The following is a 14,530-nucleotide window of genomic DNA, read 5'->3' on the forward strand; positions in this document are numbered from 1 at the left end:
GTGGAGTGGTGCAGGTTTGAGACTTGCCCCCTCAACCCGTATTAAAAGTGGCCCTCCCACGAGACTAGTTGCAAACAGGGTAATGTGGTGTTAAGAACTAAAAAATACAGTTTAGCATATGCACGAGATTAAAAGACGCTAGAAATAATTGTATAGCAAAATATTCACCTGAAACAGCTTCTTACACTCTGCGATCATATGGCCCAGGCCTTGTGTTGCAGCCAAATTCTCATTTAAATCTTTCTGATCGGGTTTTCCCAGACTCTGTTTCCTCTGCATCACCCTGTTAACACATCACAATTAATTAAGGAAAGGAAATTTGACAGGCATGTATAGCAGTGCCAAGGTGCTCTCATCTGTGAATGAAGAAATAAATATGGAAAAGCTAGGGACCATGGCTGAATATTGACGATAGATCTTGTGTTCTGTGTCTAAACGTGATCTTCATTTTCAATCACTTGTTTGTTTGTAATGGAATGTCCAGATGAATTTAAGAGATTTCATGGCACATGCTCATCATCATGCCCAATGCAGAATCAAGCAATGACATGCATGTGTGAATGATCATTGCAGGCATAACCATTAGCACTTTTCTGTTCTCCAAAGTCCAGCTAAACGCAATGCTGTTCAGTGGAGATTATACTACCCCAGAAGTGGAGAGATTTAAAAAAGAGGACAGAGTTCAAAGTCCTAAGGAAAGGCTTATTTAAGTGCATGTCAAAACACCAGCCAGGTCACCAGGAAAGGACACAGGGCTGAGCTACCTGGAGACCTGCCTTGGAGAGGAATTTTCCCTCTTGAGGGTGTTCAAGTGGAAAAGAGAAGGCGCTAAGCACACAGCCAGGTTTGTCGGCGTCATCTGGTTTTCCTTCACAGCAGCTGTGACGTCACTCAAGAAATACAGGAGAATCTGTAGGACTTCTCTGTTCTCATCTGGTAGAAGCATAATGGCTGCCTTGATCGCCTGGAGACGCTGGTCCTTTGGCACATCTGCACAAGATTAGCAATACTCTCAAGTCATTGATTTTCCACACATATAGCATGAATGCATCCCAAAGCAAACTCCAGCCTCAAATATTTTTTACTTTAGTCTGAAGTGACTTCCTTCAGTGAGCTGCATACCATTCACAACACAAACGAAGGGATTCTTTTTGTCAACAGCTTAACTACCCTCAGGTATTTCCTGCCTAGCAAGAGACTCAACAGTAAAACAAAGCTGTGCATATTCCAGAGTTAAATTTAGAATTTAATTTTGAGAACCACACACTTCTACAGACTTGCTAAAAGAGCTGTTAAATTAGATTGGGGTCCTTCAGTTTATGAACATGGGTGGCAGCGAATATGAAAACACTAAGCTCAGCCAACCTGGACTCCAACAAAAATTCGTACACACCAGCGAAACACATTCCTCATCTGGGGAGGCAATTAAAATAAATAGACCTTAAAAACTGTTCTCAGCTTTGGCACCACAAAATATCCAGACGGTGCTTCCATAAGCAGAGAGGATTGCTTCATTGGACAATGATGTAGTGAAAGACGGAAAAGTCATCACTGATGTACAGCCTCATACTATCACATAGCTCCATGGTTACAGAGCATAACAAATACTTTCAATAGCAAATTTTGACTTCCTTTTTATAAGATCTGGAAGGGTGGGACAAAATAGTGAGAGATGTTGATTTGTTTTGCTGCACAAGAGGAGGAAAAATATCCAAAAGGCACTCAAGAGGCTTATTTAGTGGTTCTCCGATTGTGGGATGTACTTCACTTGGGGGTGTGGATACGTAAAAAAAGGGCACAAAGTTCCAGGGAAGGATAAGATCTGGAGGCAAGTAGATCTTTCCTCTCATCACTAGCCAAGACACAAGGGGTAGGCTGAATAACAGAGGGTTCTCAATGGATTTATGGTGCTCCCACTATTTGCCCCATCTGCCTTGTTATAGTGGGGTGTGTGTGTTTGTTTTAAGAGGGTCCAGAAATGTCACATTTTATTCCCCTTCCTTAATGGTAGTGTTGGATTAGTGCCTCAATCTACAATGACCGGCATGCATCATGCAGGCCTCATGGTTGCAGCCGTATGCAAGTGTCCCTGTAGGCTTTGTTGTCTAGATTGTTGGTACTGAGTTGCTGTAGAGCTGAAAGCAGAGTAGACTTACACAGCATGGACAAGCTCTAACATCTCAAGAACCACTAAACCAGCCTTCTCCAACCTTGGATCCATAGATCTTGTTGGATTACAACTTCCATCATCCCTTACTACTGGCCAAGCTGGCTGTGATAACGGGGGTTGCAGTCCAACAACACCTGGAAACACAAGGTTGGGGAATGCTGCACTAGGCTAATATGCAGATAATACAAGATACATCTGTGCCATTCACAGTATTATGGTTTCCCCTCGAAGCAAATGAGTATAATATATAGACTGGTACAATGTCACAGAAAAGCAGACCCAAGTGCACGTTACTGGAGTCTATCTATTGGTAATTTTCACTATCTGTATGTCGATACTACGGACTGCAAGACTGGGCAGAGCACATCTCTATTGATAGTGAATGAAATGGATTGCCTTCAAGTCGATCCCGACTTATGGTGACCCTACGAACAGGGTTTTCACGGTAAGTGGTATTCGAGGGGGTTTACCATTGCCTTCCTCTGAGGCTGAGAGGCAGTGACTGGCCCAAGGTCACCCAGTGAGCTTCATGGCTATGTGGGGATTCGAACCCTGGTCTCCCAGGCTGTAGCCCAACATGTTAACCACTACACCACACTGTCTCTCCTATTGATAGTAGACACACTCTAAGTGGCAGGTGGTGGTAGAATGCCTTCCACTGCCTCAATACCCCCTGGTCATCATGGCATTGAGAGGGTAGTGCAATATAAAATGAGCACTGTCTGCTTCTGTTATCTGTGGTTCCTTTTTTTTTTTTTTAAAGGTGTTAAATTGCCTTTCCACTTTACCGAGCACTCAAGGAAAGCATCTTACTTCCACCAGTGAAACTGATCTTATGTTTAGAAAAGAGGGTTATACTAGTTTCACGTTGCAAGGTAAACTCTGCACTAGTTACAGATACAAACTGGGAGGAAACCTCACTGTTAAATTTCCAGCATAGGGACACACATCTGTGTAGCCTACAAGTACCTAATCTTTTCAGGATTTTCAGCTCTTTGAAACCTTTGCCTGGTGATTGACCAGGCAAAGGCATGGGATTTCAATCTGTGATTAAAGCTTTGTTTGATTAGTTGCACCTGTTAATCAGATTTACATACTGAAAAGCCCTCGTACATGGTGAACTCAGAGGGAGCTACACAATAGATGCCAGAAACTAAAGGGATGGTATCCAATTGTGTCTGTTTGCGGATGGAAGGAATCCATCAGCAGAATGAGGGAGGGAGGCAATATTCAGCAATTCCCCACTCCACTTCAACCCCCCACTTCAGACTGGGGGACCCTCTGGAGCAGATTGGGGGCAGGGGGATGCAGGATGGGGAAACCAAAAATAATCTCCTCCCCCATTCCACTGACAGATTCTTTCTGTTAGTGAATGGACACCACTGGAGACCACACAAGAACTGCAGAGGTTTTTTTTGTTATTCAACATAGTGACAAGTTGATTCGTCTCCATCATTTCTATGGGATGGGGATGCTGCTGTTCCCAAAATTAACAGATGAAATGCTACTGGCAGGATAACACATGACATCATTTGATGGACTCTTCTGCAGAGTTTTCTCAGAGATCCCATAGCATCTTGGTACAGAAAGCTAAACTGTGGAGAAATGAAATCGCTGAGAGATAAAGCTGTGGTCCCAGAACCAAAATCTTTTGTCTGTAGGGGGCCAGACACTATTGCAGTAAAAATGGCAATTATGGGTTGTATTCAGTACTAGCCCTATTCAGAGTAGACTCACTGTAATTAATGAACCCAAGTTAGTCATGTTCATTAACTTCAAATGGTCTACTCTGAGTAGAACTAGCATTGAATACCACATGTAATAACCATAAGATGCTTTTTCATACTTACATGGACAACAGCTGACACAAAATTAGCTCATCTACATTCATCCCGCCCTCAACCTTTTGTATGTGTGTGTGTGTGAGAGAGAGAGTGCATGTTTGTGTATCTCTTTTTCTATTGCAGTGCCTAAAACCCTGTTCAGTCCCTCTTTGCTGGTGTTACAGGGAATGGGTGGTGGAATATGGGAATGTCTGGGGAGGGAGGGAAGGAGAGGGGGGGAGAGAGTATGTTGCTGTAAATATTTTTTAAAAACTTACATGAAGCTACATTTGGTTTCCAGTCCCAAACTTGACAAACAATATATTGGAAGGAGAGGTAGTTATTTGGGCATGGCTAAAAATGAAACTATGAACAATCCATGACTTACATTGGTAAATCTGTAAGAAAGTCTCTGAGAGTTTGTTGGTTATGAGTGGTTCCGGCAGATCACGGAAATATTGCTTCAGCATGTCAGCCACATCATAAGCAGACTGCCCTTCATAATTTATTTTGCCTGTTGAGCTCTCATTCATCTGACGTAACGCCTGGATTCTTGACTTGACTCCAGATTTTCGGAAAAGTCCAACCTGTGTGATGAAAGAAAGATGTATACCTTGCACAGAACAGGGATGTGTTTTTGAAGCTATATTGTGCTTGCAATTAATAACAGGTGGAGATTCTAAAACCAGAGTTCTAGATGGATTTCAAAAACAATATCTGTTTTTTTGAACAAAAAGTATGCTGCGTGGTCCTTTGCATATTCTTTAACATCAGGTTTAAATGGAAGGTAACATGTTTGAATGTCCCTCATGTCAAACAATCAGGGAGAAAGATATTATAGGGTATCAAGGAGAAACTTCTGCCTTTCCAAGTGTAAGTAGTTTATCCTCATGTGAAAGAATATTCAGTGCATGACTCCTCCTCATCCCTGTCTCACCTGAGGTCTGGAGTAGTACTACATAGCGCTATTTGTTAGAGACTCATTAATTTGGGATGGGGAAGAATGATTGCTGCTGGAATTGTTCTTCTGTTTGGAGCTGATATTCCAATCCCAAAGGTATCAATCTAACTATCACACAAGAAGCAAAACTAAACAAGCAAACGAAAGGACCAGCGAATCAATGTGAAAATAAATTTTGCAGGCTGCAATGCAGAGTCAAACCTGATCTAGGCAGTGATTGCGAAGATATCGCATGGCTTGCTGAATGCTCTGTGGAAGAGGCTGTCCTGTACGTTGGACATTAACCGTTAGGGGAACACCAAACACATTTCGGTCTTTATAATCTGGGACTTTTATCCTTTTCATAAACTTTGGCACAGCCCTGTAGAGGAGAAGAAATTTGATCAAGATTAATAGCGTTCTAAGTGGTATGTCTGTGTGATGCTCTCTCTTTCAAATACATGCCACACATTTCTATTTCCAACTGTGGGCTGCGGAATAAGCAGCACATCAGAAAACATCTACTTGATTCACTGTGAATATCAGTACAGAAATCCTGATTGTGGCACTGAATTCACAATATTTCACCATGTTAACAAAAAGACACAAAGGAAAGCACCCTCAAAGTAGGTGTAATATTAGGTGAAGAGCCCCAAACAGATTGTAAAGGTTTTACCAGTGCTGTCAATGACAGACATGTGAACAAAGACTATTTACTTGATTAGGCACCAGATTATTAACCAATTAAATTAAAATTTAAATAAATATGCATTGTACTACTTCTGTTTTTGCATATTTACATCCTGCAGTTCCTCAGCATGGAACTCAAGGCAGAGTACGGAGGGTTCTCAGGTGGTCTCCCATCCATGCACTGATCAGGCCTACCACCCCACCCCAAACACTGAAGGAAGTGAGAGACTACAAAGCAAAAGGTCTTACTCATGTAGAATAAAAACTAAAGTGGCCCTTGTGATGCGTCCTTCCCTGGCTCTCCCTGTCAGGTTCCTACCTGCTCGTGGTTACTGCCTGTCTCTAGGCACCACCAGGGACTCCACCAGTCCGGACCGCACTCTCTTATGGTTTACCTATCCGCTCTAGCACAGATCTCAACAGATCCCCCTGCTAGGCAACCACCAGTAACGTCCCAATACTAGTATTCCCAGAGACTCTGAATACTGGTATTGTTACTCTCTTCACCGCTGCCACCATTTGTTACAGTTCCCCTTCAGCCTTGGTCATTACCTTACCCTCCCTTCTGGTCTGTGAAACTCCAGCCAAGGATCAGGCCTTTGGTAAACCAAATTAAGTATTTATTAAAGATAACAAAGCTAACAAGATTAACAAGATTTCTTCTTAAGGCACATAAGCATATGGTTTTACTCAACACTAATCTGAACTCCACCCCCCTCCTTCTTCACTCTCTCCTGGCAAACAACTCTCTCAAACCCCACCAAGCAATCCACTCTTTCTCTTCTCCCCCCTATTCCACAATTTACCACCTCACATTCACCCAGATTTACCTGTCATCCTTTCATTTATACTGTCAGCCATTTTAAACATTCAGCCAATCATCAAGCATTCTATTGCCCATTCACTCCCCCTCTTTCACTCCACTTACCATGTATCTTCTAAAACAACAACACTTACCATATATACATTAATATAGGAACATCACAGCCCTTCCTTCTCTTTTACAGTAACATATCAGAAGCGCCACAAAAAACCAAACACACAAATATGCCATTATCTTGCACCTCCAGCAATTTAACGCTTTAGGAGATTAAAGTCCTAGATTTTTACACCACCACCAGCTAACTACCACGTCTTTAACTAAACAGTCAAGTTAGGAAAACAATTGTAGCCAATATTCCAATGTCAAGTAGACAGCATTTTTGAGATGCACTTAATATAATCTCCCTCCTGAATAAATGCGTGTGTGTGTTTTCCATTTGGATGTTTAGAAAAATAACTTTCAGCAGATTGTTCAAATAAAGAGTATTATGAAATGGTCACAACATCACCATTGGTAATAAAACCTCCACGCAGGTGGCAGATCTTATCTTTTTCATCTCTTGCAATACAGTGGTTTGATTTACATCAAGTAGGTGATGACTCCTTGAGAACAGCCATGCCAAAATAATTAAGTTGGTTGTATCGTAAATGTATAATGTGTGGCTACAGAATACATTGATTATATCAATGAAAAGATGAATCCTTCCATTAACAGATGGGTCTTTTCAGTTAATTAGTTAACTTTGTATACCAGAATCTGCCTAGCCTAAAAGGTACAGGCAGAATGAGGGTGGCCATGTCAAAACCTGTAAGAGTCAAACACAAATCTAGCAGTCAATGACCCTTTATAATCTTGCTTCTTTAGGACTCCAGGGAAAGAGAGACATGTGAACAATGAGCTTTTTGTATGTTAACCACTCGCTTTAGAAAGCCCTCAAACCCGTCCCACCACCCACCAGCCTGTGTCGCAGCAGGAAACTGATGTAATACATTGCCGTTTGCCAGCAACAAGTTTCAGTTCAACAAATGACCTTTCAGGCACACTCCCCCCGCTTCATTCTCTGTCACTACACCCACCCACTTTGGTAAAAGGCCTTTCCATTTGGTTTTGACCAGTCGGAAAAATCTACCCGCAAAAATTCCAAAGCCCTGCTACTTCACTTAATAAAATTATTTGAGTTTTAAATCGAGATGAGTTAAGAAGCAGGTTGGTGTACAAAGCAAATGCTAGCACAGCAAACAAACCTAAGAAAATTCTAAATTCATAGTACAGCTATGTAAACAACACTGCAGGTTTATGAATGACTAATTTGCCCCGTGCAACCACCCCACCTCATTCCACACAGTGTGACATACGGTGTCACTGATATGAGTAGATGCAGCGTTGTCATTTTTTCACAACACACAGCAGTGGAATGTAAAAAGAAACACACGTTATGATGTCCATTGAGAATCCAAAGCACCAAAGGATGAAACTGGTCAATACTTATTTCTGTCTCTCAGAACAAACAACTTCTGTATTTAGTGCAGCTCCCATAATAACAACCTTTGAACAGGAGGAGCTTTGATGCTGGAGTTTAAAAAAACTCTCTGTAAGTCCCAGGGTAAGGGAGAAGGAGACAAGACCAGATGGTGAAGTAGTAGCAGAATTGAAAACAACAACACCCCACAAAACTTAGATTGCACTTATGGCTGTCTTATGATCCTATGTAGCGAAAAGGCAATGCAGGATTTCCCAATGGCCTTTAACTGGTATTAACTGCTACATGACAGGTGTAAATACATTCCAACCCAATATTTAAAGATAAATTTAAGAAGGTGTTCTGTCTGTTACCAAGCTAGGCCTGTGACAGCATACAGAGAGGTCCTGCCCCTCAACTGTGAATATCCATCCCTTGAGACATGTCAAAAACCCAAGTCTTATCAGTTTTCACATGCAGTGTAACACTGCAAAAGCAAAAAAAAAAATCAGTTGGCTTTCAGCAGGAAAGAGAGAACACTTCAAATTTTACTGCTTGTAGGTTCTGACTAGCTTCCTGTGGATATTTGCAGCTCCTTACCAGCTGAAGCCATGTTTATTGGAAGGCGTGTATTTCTCCAAGAAGGCAGTTAACTTCAAGAGGGAATATTTCTGCAGCAGGTTCATTTGCGCCACGGACTGACAGTCAATCTGCAGCAGTGCTGAGCTTAAGCTGGGTCGATGGGAGCTCTGAAAGCTGTGCCACCTCATTCTGTGCCTTTAGGAGAGGGGGAAAAGGAGGCTTTTAGTGGTTACAGGTCAAAGTAAGTGGAAAGCCAAGCAACCCCAGATGTTAGACACTTCTATATGCCTTGCACAAAGTGCATAGCGACTCAGCTGAACTGAAGTGTAAAGTACTGGAAGGCAAAATCTGCCTGAGCTCATTGTTTGTTTATTGTTTGTATAAATCTTGTATTTATAAAGGGTCTCCAAGGCACTATCATAAGATAGTCATTTGCACTGTTGCTGCTACTAACATGAACTGTAGGCAAACCAAACTCTTGAGAACCCACTTTTCCTAGGTTCTTGCATTGAGGCTAACAGTTCTCAAACTTTCACTGCAGCACAAATCAGAAGGAAAAGATAAGTGGCTTGGGCCACTCCAATTGGCAGCACATCTTGAGAAGGACCAGCACCATTTAGGTCTATGTTGTGAACTGAATTTCTCATCAGACATTCCATGAAGCGAACACCTTATGAAAAAAATAGAGGTTGCCATTTGACCTCCTAGTTGACATTCAATAAACATAAGCCAACTCCAGTGTTCAAACTGGGATGATGGGAGACCAGCACACTCTCTTATCCCAATGATGGACATTAAGAACTTGGCTGAATGATGCCTCCACTAGTAACTACCCATGCCTCCCTAAAAAAGTACATAGCAGCTTTGGGAACTATGGGCCTTCATTTCTATCCAGCCTCTGATTTACCATTTCCAAGCGTAAAAAAAACCCCATCATAATTCACCAGAGGTGCAACAGACTTGGTCGTCTTAGAAAAATCAAGATGTTTAGTTGTGATTCATGGACACGTTGTAGCATCCGTCATCACCTAAGCCAGGAGTGCACAACACAAATGAATTAAAACGCCAAATTCCCATCCAGGAGATGCCCAGAGGACACATCCATAACTTCTAAGAACGTGTCAGCTCCAGTTCAGTTTCATGAACATAAATACCACAAACTGCTCTTCTTGATGCTTGCAACCTACTGCAACTATTTTTTTTCATTTAAAAGAAAAAAAATCCCACGCAGGAAAGCAGTGCAAGAACAAGCAAGAGAAAATGCTTTGAAAGAGGATCCAGTGCCACCCAAGGCCTTGATCTCTTGCCTGCCTCATATCTTGGCTTGCCTCAAGCAAGCTGATATACATCATTAGTATACATTTCTATTTCACTCTTCCTCCCACAGGAGCCCAGGACGGTAAACAAAGTAGCAGCAACAAAAGGCCATTAAAAAAGTAGAACATTTTAAACATATAAAAACATTAAGAAGCCTTTGCAAACCTGGTGCCCTCCAGATGCGTTGGACCACAACTCCAATCAGTCCCAGCCAATGCAGCTAGCGAAGGCTGATGTGGAGTGTGGTTAAATTGCTGGGGGCCATTTCGAAAACTCCAAATGCAGCTATGTTTAACACCTCTGGAATAAGCTAATGAAACACCTGCCTATTATTAACATGCAATGGACAAAACAAAACAGCACAACATTCAGAATACACAATTATTAAAGGTCTCTATAACCATCTCAGGTGCTCAAATCACTGGATTAATAATCTGAAGACTAAATTCTGCCACCCTTGTGCACATCTCTAGAGAAGCATGCATTAACGCTGAATATCATCGCTTGAGCACACCTAGACATGCTTGGGCAAGTTATGAGGTGACCCAATATCTGGGTTAATGCAGAAGGCAAAAAACAGCTGTTCTGACTTGTTTTGAGTATTTGACAGGACACTATAACTGCCTACTTGGGCACACTGCGATTTGCCATAACCCAATCCAGAAACATATTGTTTCTAGAAACAAACATATATAGATTTTTCCAGTCACTACTACTTGTATTTAGAATTCTGTACTCACTCTTCAACATATGTTTGTAAATCCAGCACTTAAAACTTAAACTGCATCTTGAACTCAGAATGAGATGAAGATAACACGAAGCGGCAACAACTGTTAGGAACATGGTAAAAAAAAGGTTTATATTCTGCAAGGCCTTTGGGAACTGTGAGCTGAGGTTTGTTCATGCTGCTGATTTTACAGGTTGGTGCTTTTGTGCATGCCATTTTGAAGTTTGTGATGTTACACTGAAAAATGCCTTGAAGAATTGTTGTTAAGAGTGGGCTGGGAGTTATGGACATCGTTTTATTGAAATGTATTATTTTGGTTTACGTTATGCATTTAGAGCTCTTAGCATTTATATAAGTTGGTTAGAGACTTTTTGTAGTAAGTGACTAATCAGTCAAATAAATACATAAATAATAAAATTAGACAGCACTTCACATTCCCTTCTCAATAATAATTTCAAAAACTGACACACTACTTTCAGCACACACGTGTATACCAATACATATACAGTGAAAAGCTTGTGTTCACTGACCTGTTGGAGCGTGTCAATGATGCTCCTACCCCAGAGTCTCTTCTTTCCTGGATCCCTGTAGGCTCTTCGGTATCATTCAATGAATTTCCTGTGCTGTCAAGGTCACTGGGTATTGTCCTATCATTGTCCACATCAAGGAGGATCTGCTTGGGAGATGAAGGGCATGGAGAAATGGAATCTAGGGCTGAATCAGAATCTCCTTCATCTGAAAATTTCTCTGACCACTGGTTTACTATTTTCTGCATGCCTTTTACATGATACAGAATATCATCAAGCTCGGGAAAGAGGTCTTCATTCTCAAGATCAGCCAGATCACCTGTGCTGGAATACAGGATAGAGCCTGGAACATTGTCGTAAATACTGAGGCGACTGCACATGGAGCTGGAGGAACTGCGTCTCTTCCCAGTGCTCAGATCTTTGGAGCTGTCGGAACTGTTCTCCCTCCTGAGGGCGAGATGGCTGTGCCCATGAAAGCTCCCTGTTCTCCAGTTCACTGAAGTGCTGTTCTCCAATGGAGCAAAGTTACCATTGGAGAGTGCTTTGGGAAAAGTTCCAGGCTTGTGGTCTTCAGGAATGAAGAAGACAGTGTCTTCTGCAAAGCCCTCCCTGTTTTTAAAATTTTGCTCCATGACATCACTGAATGTTGATTGGTTGAAAGGATCAAAGCCTTCAAGGTACATTCCCACTCTTTTATTGTAGGCACTAAGGCTACGTGTCCTTGTGATGGGGCTTGGGGTGCTGACCGCACTGCTGGTCTCTGACTGACTACTGCTACTGCTGGTCTGGGTGGAATTGGAGACGCTTCTTTTACGTACCATTGGGACGTTGATGTGATTGCCATTGAGGGTGGAGATCTCTACACAATTCAGTTGCTTTAATTTTTCTTCATCTACGCCTTCTTGTAAGATAGGCCCACTGATGATAAGGCCAAGCTTCGAAGGGGCTTTGTTTTTACCATGATGGGAACTTTTTAGTTTTAGGCTCTCCATCCTCTTTAAGAGGCTTCTTGTTTTGGACTTCGCATTTTTCTCATTAGCTTTCACACTGAAACTGAAGGTCGACAGCTCTTTTGGCGAGGGTAAGCTGCTGAAGGAATCCTCATTTGCCACAAGGTTGCCTGAGGAGCCAACACTGATGACAGAATTGGTTCTGGTGGTGGGTGCTTCATTCTGGGAGGCAGCTGTATGGCTGCTGCTACTGCTGATGCTATGGACGGAAGCTATCTCCTGGTGCTCGCTGTGGTCAGTCAGCATGCTTTCATGACTGGCTGCACTGCTGGGACGAGCCTCTTCGAGGGATGAGGGATTCACATCTTGCACTGGAGGGAAAACATTGAATTCCTCAAGCCTGGACCACCTTTTGCTGTCCCTCTGGAAAGTCCACTTGCCACTTATTGCACAAGGCTCATCTTCATCCGAATCATCACTCTGCAATAAAACAGGAAACCCATAACAAGGATGGACAAACACAAAAACAACCAATGGCAAGTTAGTTCATTTCAAACCAAAACACAACATCAGGGAAAGTCATTTATAGTTTCACCCATTATGATAATTGTATGTGTTTGTTTTAATGGCTACTTCTACTATTTTTGTAGTGTTTTATATATTTAATGTTTTTACTAGTCTATTGACAACTGCTAGTGAAGGGCAGCATAGAAAATTAAATAAATACACAAATGCATAAATAAAAGGTACCAGTAAGTAATAGTTTGGTCCAGTTTCCAGTCCACCAGTACCTAGGGTGGTGGTCAGAGCACACAAGCAGTTGTCAGGGGCAGCAATGTTTTTAGGGGTACCAACAAGGTATGGTACAGTCTAATAGTTGCATCCCAGCATTCTCTGAAACATTGGAAGGAATTCTAGGTAGACTTCTTACACAGGATTCTGTAGTCACCTAGAGTCTCAAATAATTTGGGTTATTCCCAACTCCATTTCAAAGTCTTGGCCAATTAACAAGGCCGCAGTTCCAAAGACACCTGGCCTTGGAGTAAGCCCCATTGCACAGAGTGGGACTTGCTTTTGAGTAAGCATGTACACAACTGCATCATAAATTTAGTATTTATAAACCACACTCCAACCTTGTTTTCCTTAGTCTTGCCAAGTGGAAGTTAGACGTTTCTGCAGAATATCAGGTTGCATCTCAACAACTTGGTCCTTTCCCATTTGACAATGATTCTATAAACAGCCATAAATTTCAGAAGCAGCAAAGCATCTGAAGATGGAGCTGCATGTTTCATAACAAGGAGGCTTTTCCCCTAATTTTTTTTAAATTATGTATTTGCAACTTTTAAAAAATGCTTTACAACCTAGAAGGAATTAGGCAAACCTGCCCACTACTATTCATTGCCACTAGCCCCAGCATCTGTAGATGTTCCATTAGTCATACCAGATATCATTTAGATCATTGAAAAATTGTGGTATGCATAAAATGCTCTAGTGGAATTAGGTGAGGGCAGGACTAATGTTGATCTCTGTTTATTTTCTCTACTGCAGTTAAGATGTGTTCTGAATTGTAGGAGCTTAACTCCTTACTCATCTTAAAGGTCTTCCAAGTGTGACTAATGAGACTGCGAGGGAGATTGCTCCATGTTGATGCCTCCAGGTTTCTTAACATATCTTGGCTGCTCAGTTGCAGGAAGAAGACAACACTATAAGAATACCTTAAGAAGAGAATTATTATGTTCAATTCTCTGAAGATTTAGACTGATTTTTTTAATTGAATGGGAATTTATTTTTTTCCTAATTTTTACATTTTCTGAAGAGTTGATTATTTATTAGGTTGAACATCCATGAAGCTTTCATTTCTATTTTTTGAGAAAAATAATAATTTGAAAACTGTGTCTGTCAGAGGGCCTGAAGGAAAGTACATTATCTGTCTCACCCTATCTATCCCTTTCCCCTCCCGGATTTGAAGCTACAAACCTGGGACTGATGGATAGTTTATTTAATAAAGGCTTAGCTATTCATTAGTAAAAACAAACAAAAATGAAAAAAGATGAAACATTGGTCCAGTTTGCACATCATGGTAAACCACAGCTAATGGTTCACCATGAATGCACCACTCTGGACTGTATTGCTTCCACCTGCTAGCACAAGGAGAAAACAAACCATGGTTTGTAGCTTAGCATTATGTCTGAACTTGGAATTGTGGTTTGTTTCACTCAAAAAAAAAAAAAACTACAATCAGTAAGCCAAGAATAACCTGTGCTAGAAATTGTGGTTTGTTGGAAGTGAAACAAACCATGATCCCTAGTTCAGGCAGAATAGTAAACTAGAGATTGTTACCCCCATTCAATAGTGGGAAGAAGCAAAGCAGCCAAAATTGGCACATCCAAAGTAAGCTACTAACTATGGTTTACCATGACATGCAACAAGGTCACATTCGAAGAATTTTACATCTCCCTTGTTGGTAGAGTAACATAAATGGAAACTATTTTTCATCTTAAAGGTTATTGTTTTCATAGTGA

General features: G+C 41.4%; 1 protein-coding gene across 11 annotated transcripts in view; it reads right to left on the minus strand.

Annotated features, from left to right (window-relative positions):
* DLC1 (DLC1 Rho GTPase activating protein) overlaps positions 1-14,530 on the minus strand; it is a 357,215-nt gene that overhangs the window by 6,961 nt on the left and 335,724 nt on the right. For 9 of the 11 annotated variants that reach the window (XR_009757974.1, XM_061585377.1, XM_061585378.1 and 6 more), the window contains 6 exons: positions 11,062-12,488; positions 8,506-8,682; positions 5,156-5,315; positions 4,382-4,580; positions 765-990; positions 169-283 (listed from right to left, as the gene is read on the minus strand). Coding sequence is in view for 10 of the 11 variants with exons in the window: in XM_061585377.1 (XP_061441361.1) it covers positions 169-283; positions 765-990; positions 4,382-4,580; positions 5,156-5,315; positions 8,506-8,682; positions 11,062-12,488 (2,304 nt within the window). In the remaining variant the exon portion in view is untranslated. The remainder of the gene's footprint in view (positions 1-168; positions 284-764; positions 991-4,381; positions 4,581-5,155; positions 5,316-8,505; positions 8,683-11,061; positions 12,489-14,530) is intronic. The other 2 variants (XM_061585379.1, XM_061585383.1) reach the window with 1 other exon arrangement.

Source organism: Rhineura floridana, chromosome 9, assembly GCF_030035675.1.
Source record: "Rhineura floridana isolate rRhiFlo1 chromosome 9, rRhiFlo1.hap2, whole genome shotgun sequence".
NCBI classification, from domain to species: domain Eukaryota; kingdom Metazoa; phylum Chordata; class Lepidosauria; order Squamata; family Rhineuridae; genus Rhineura; species Rhineura floridana.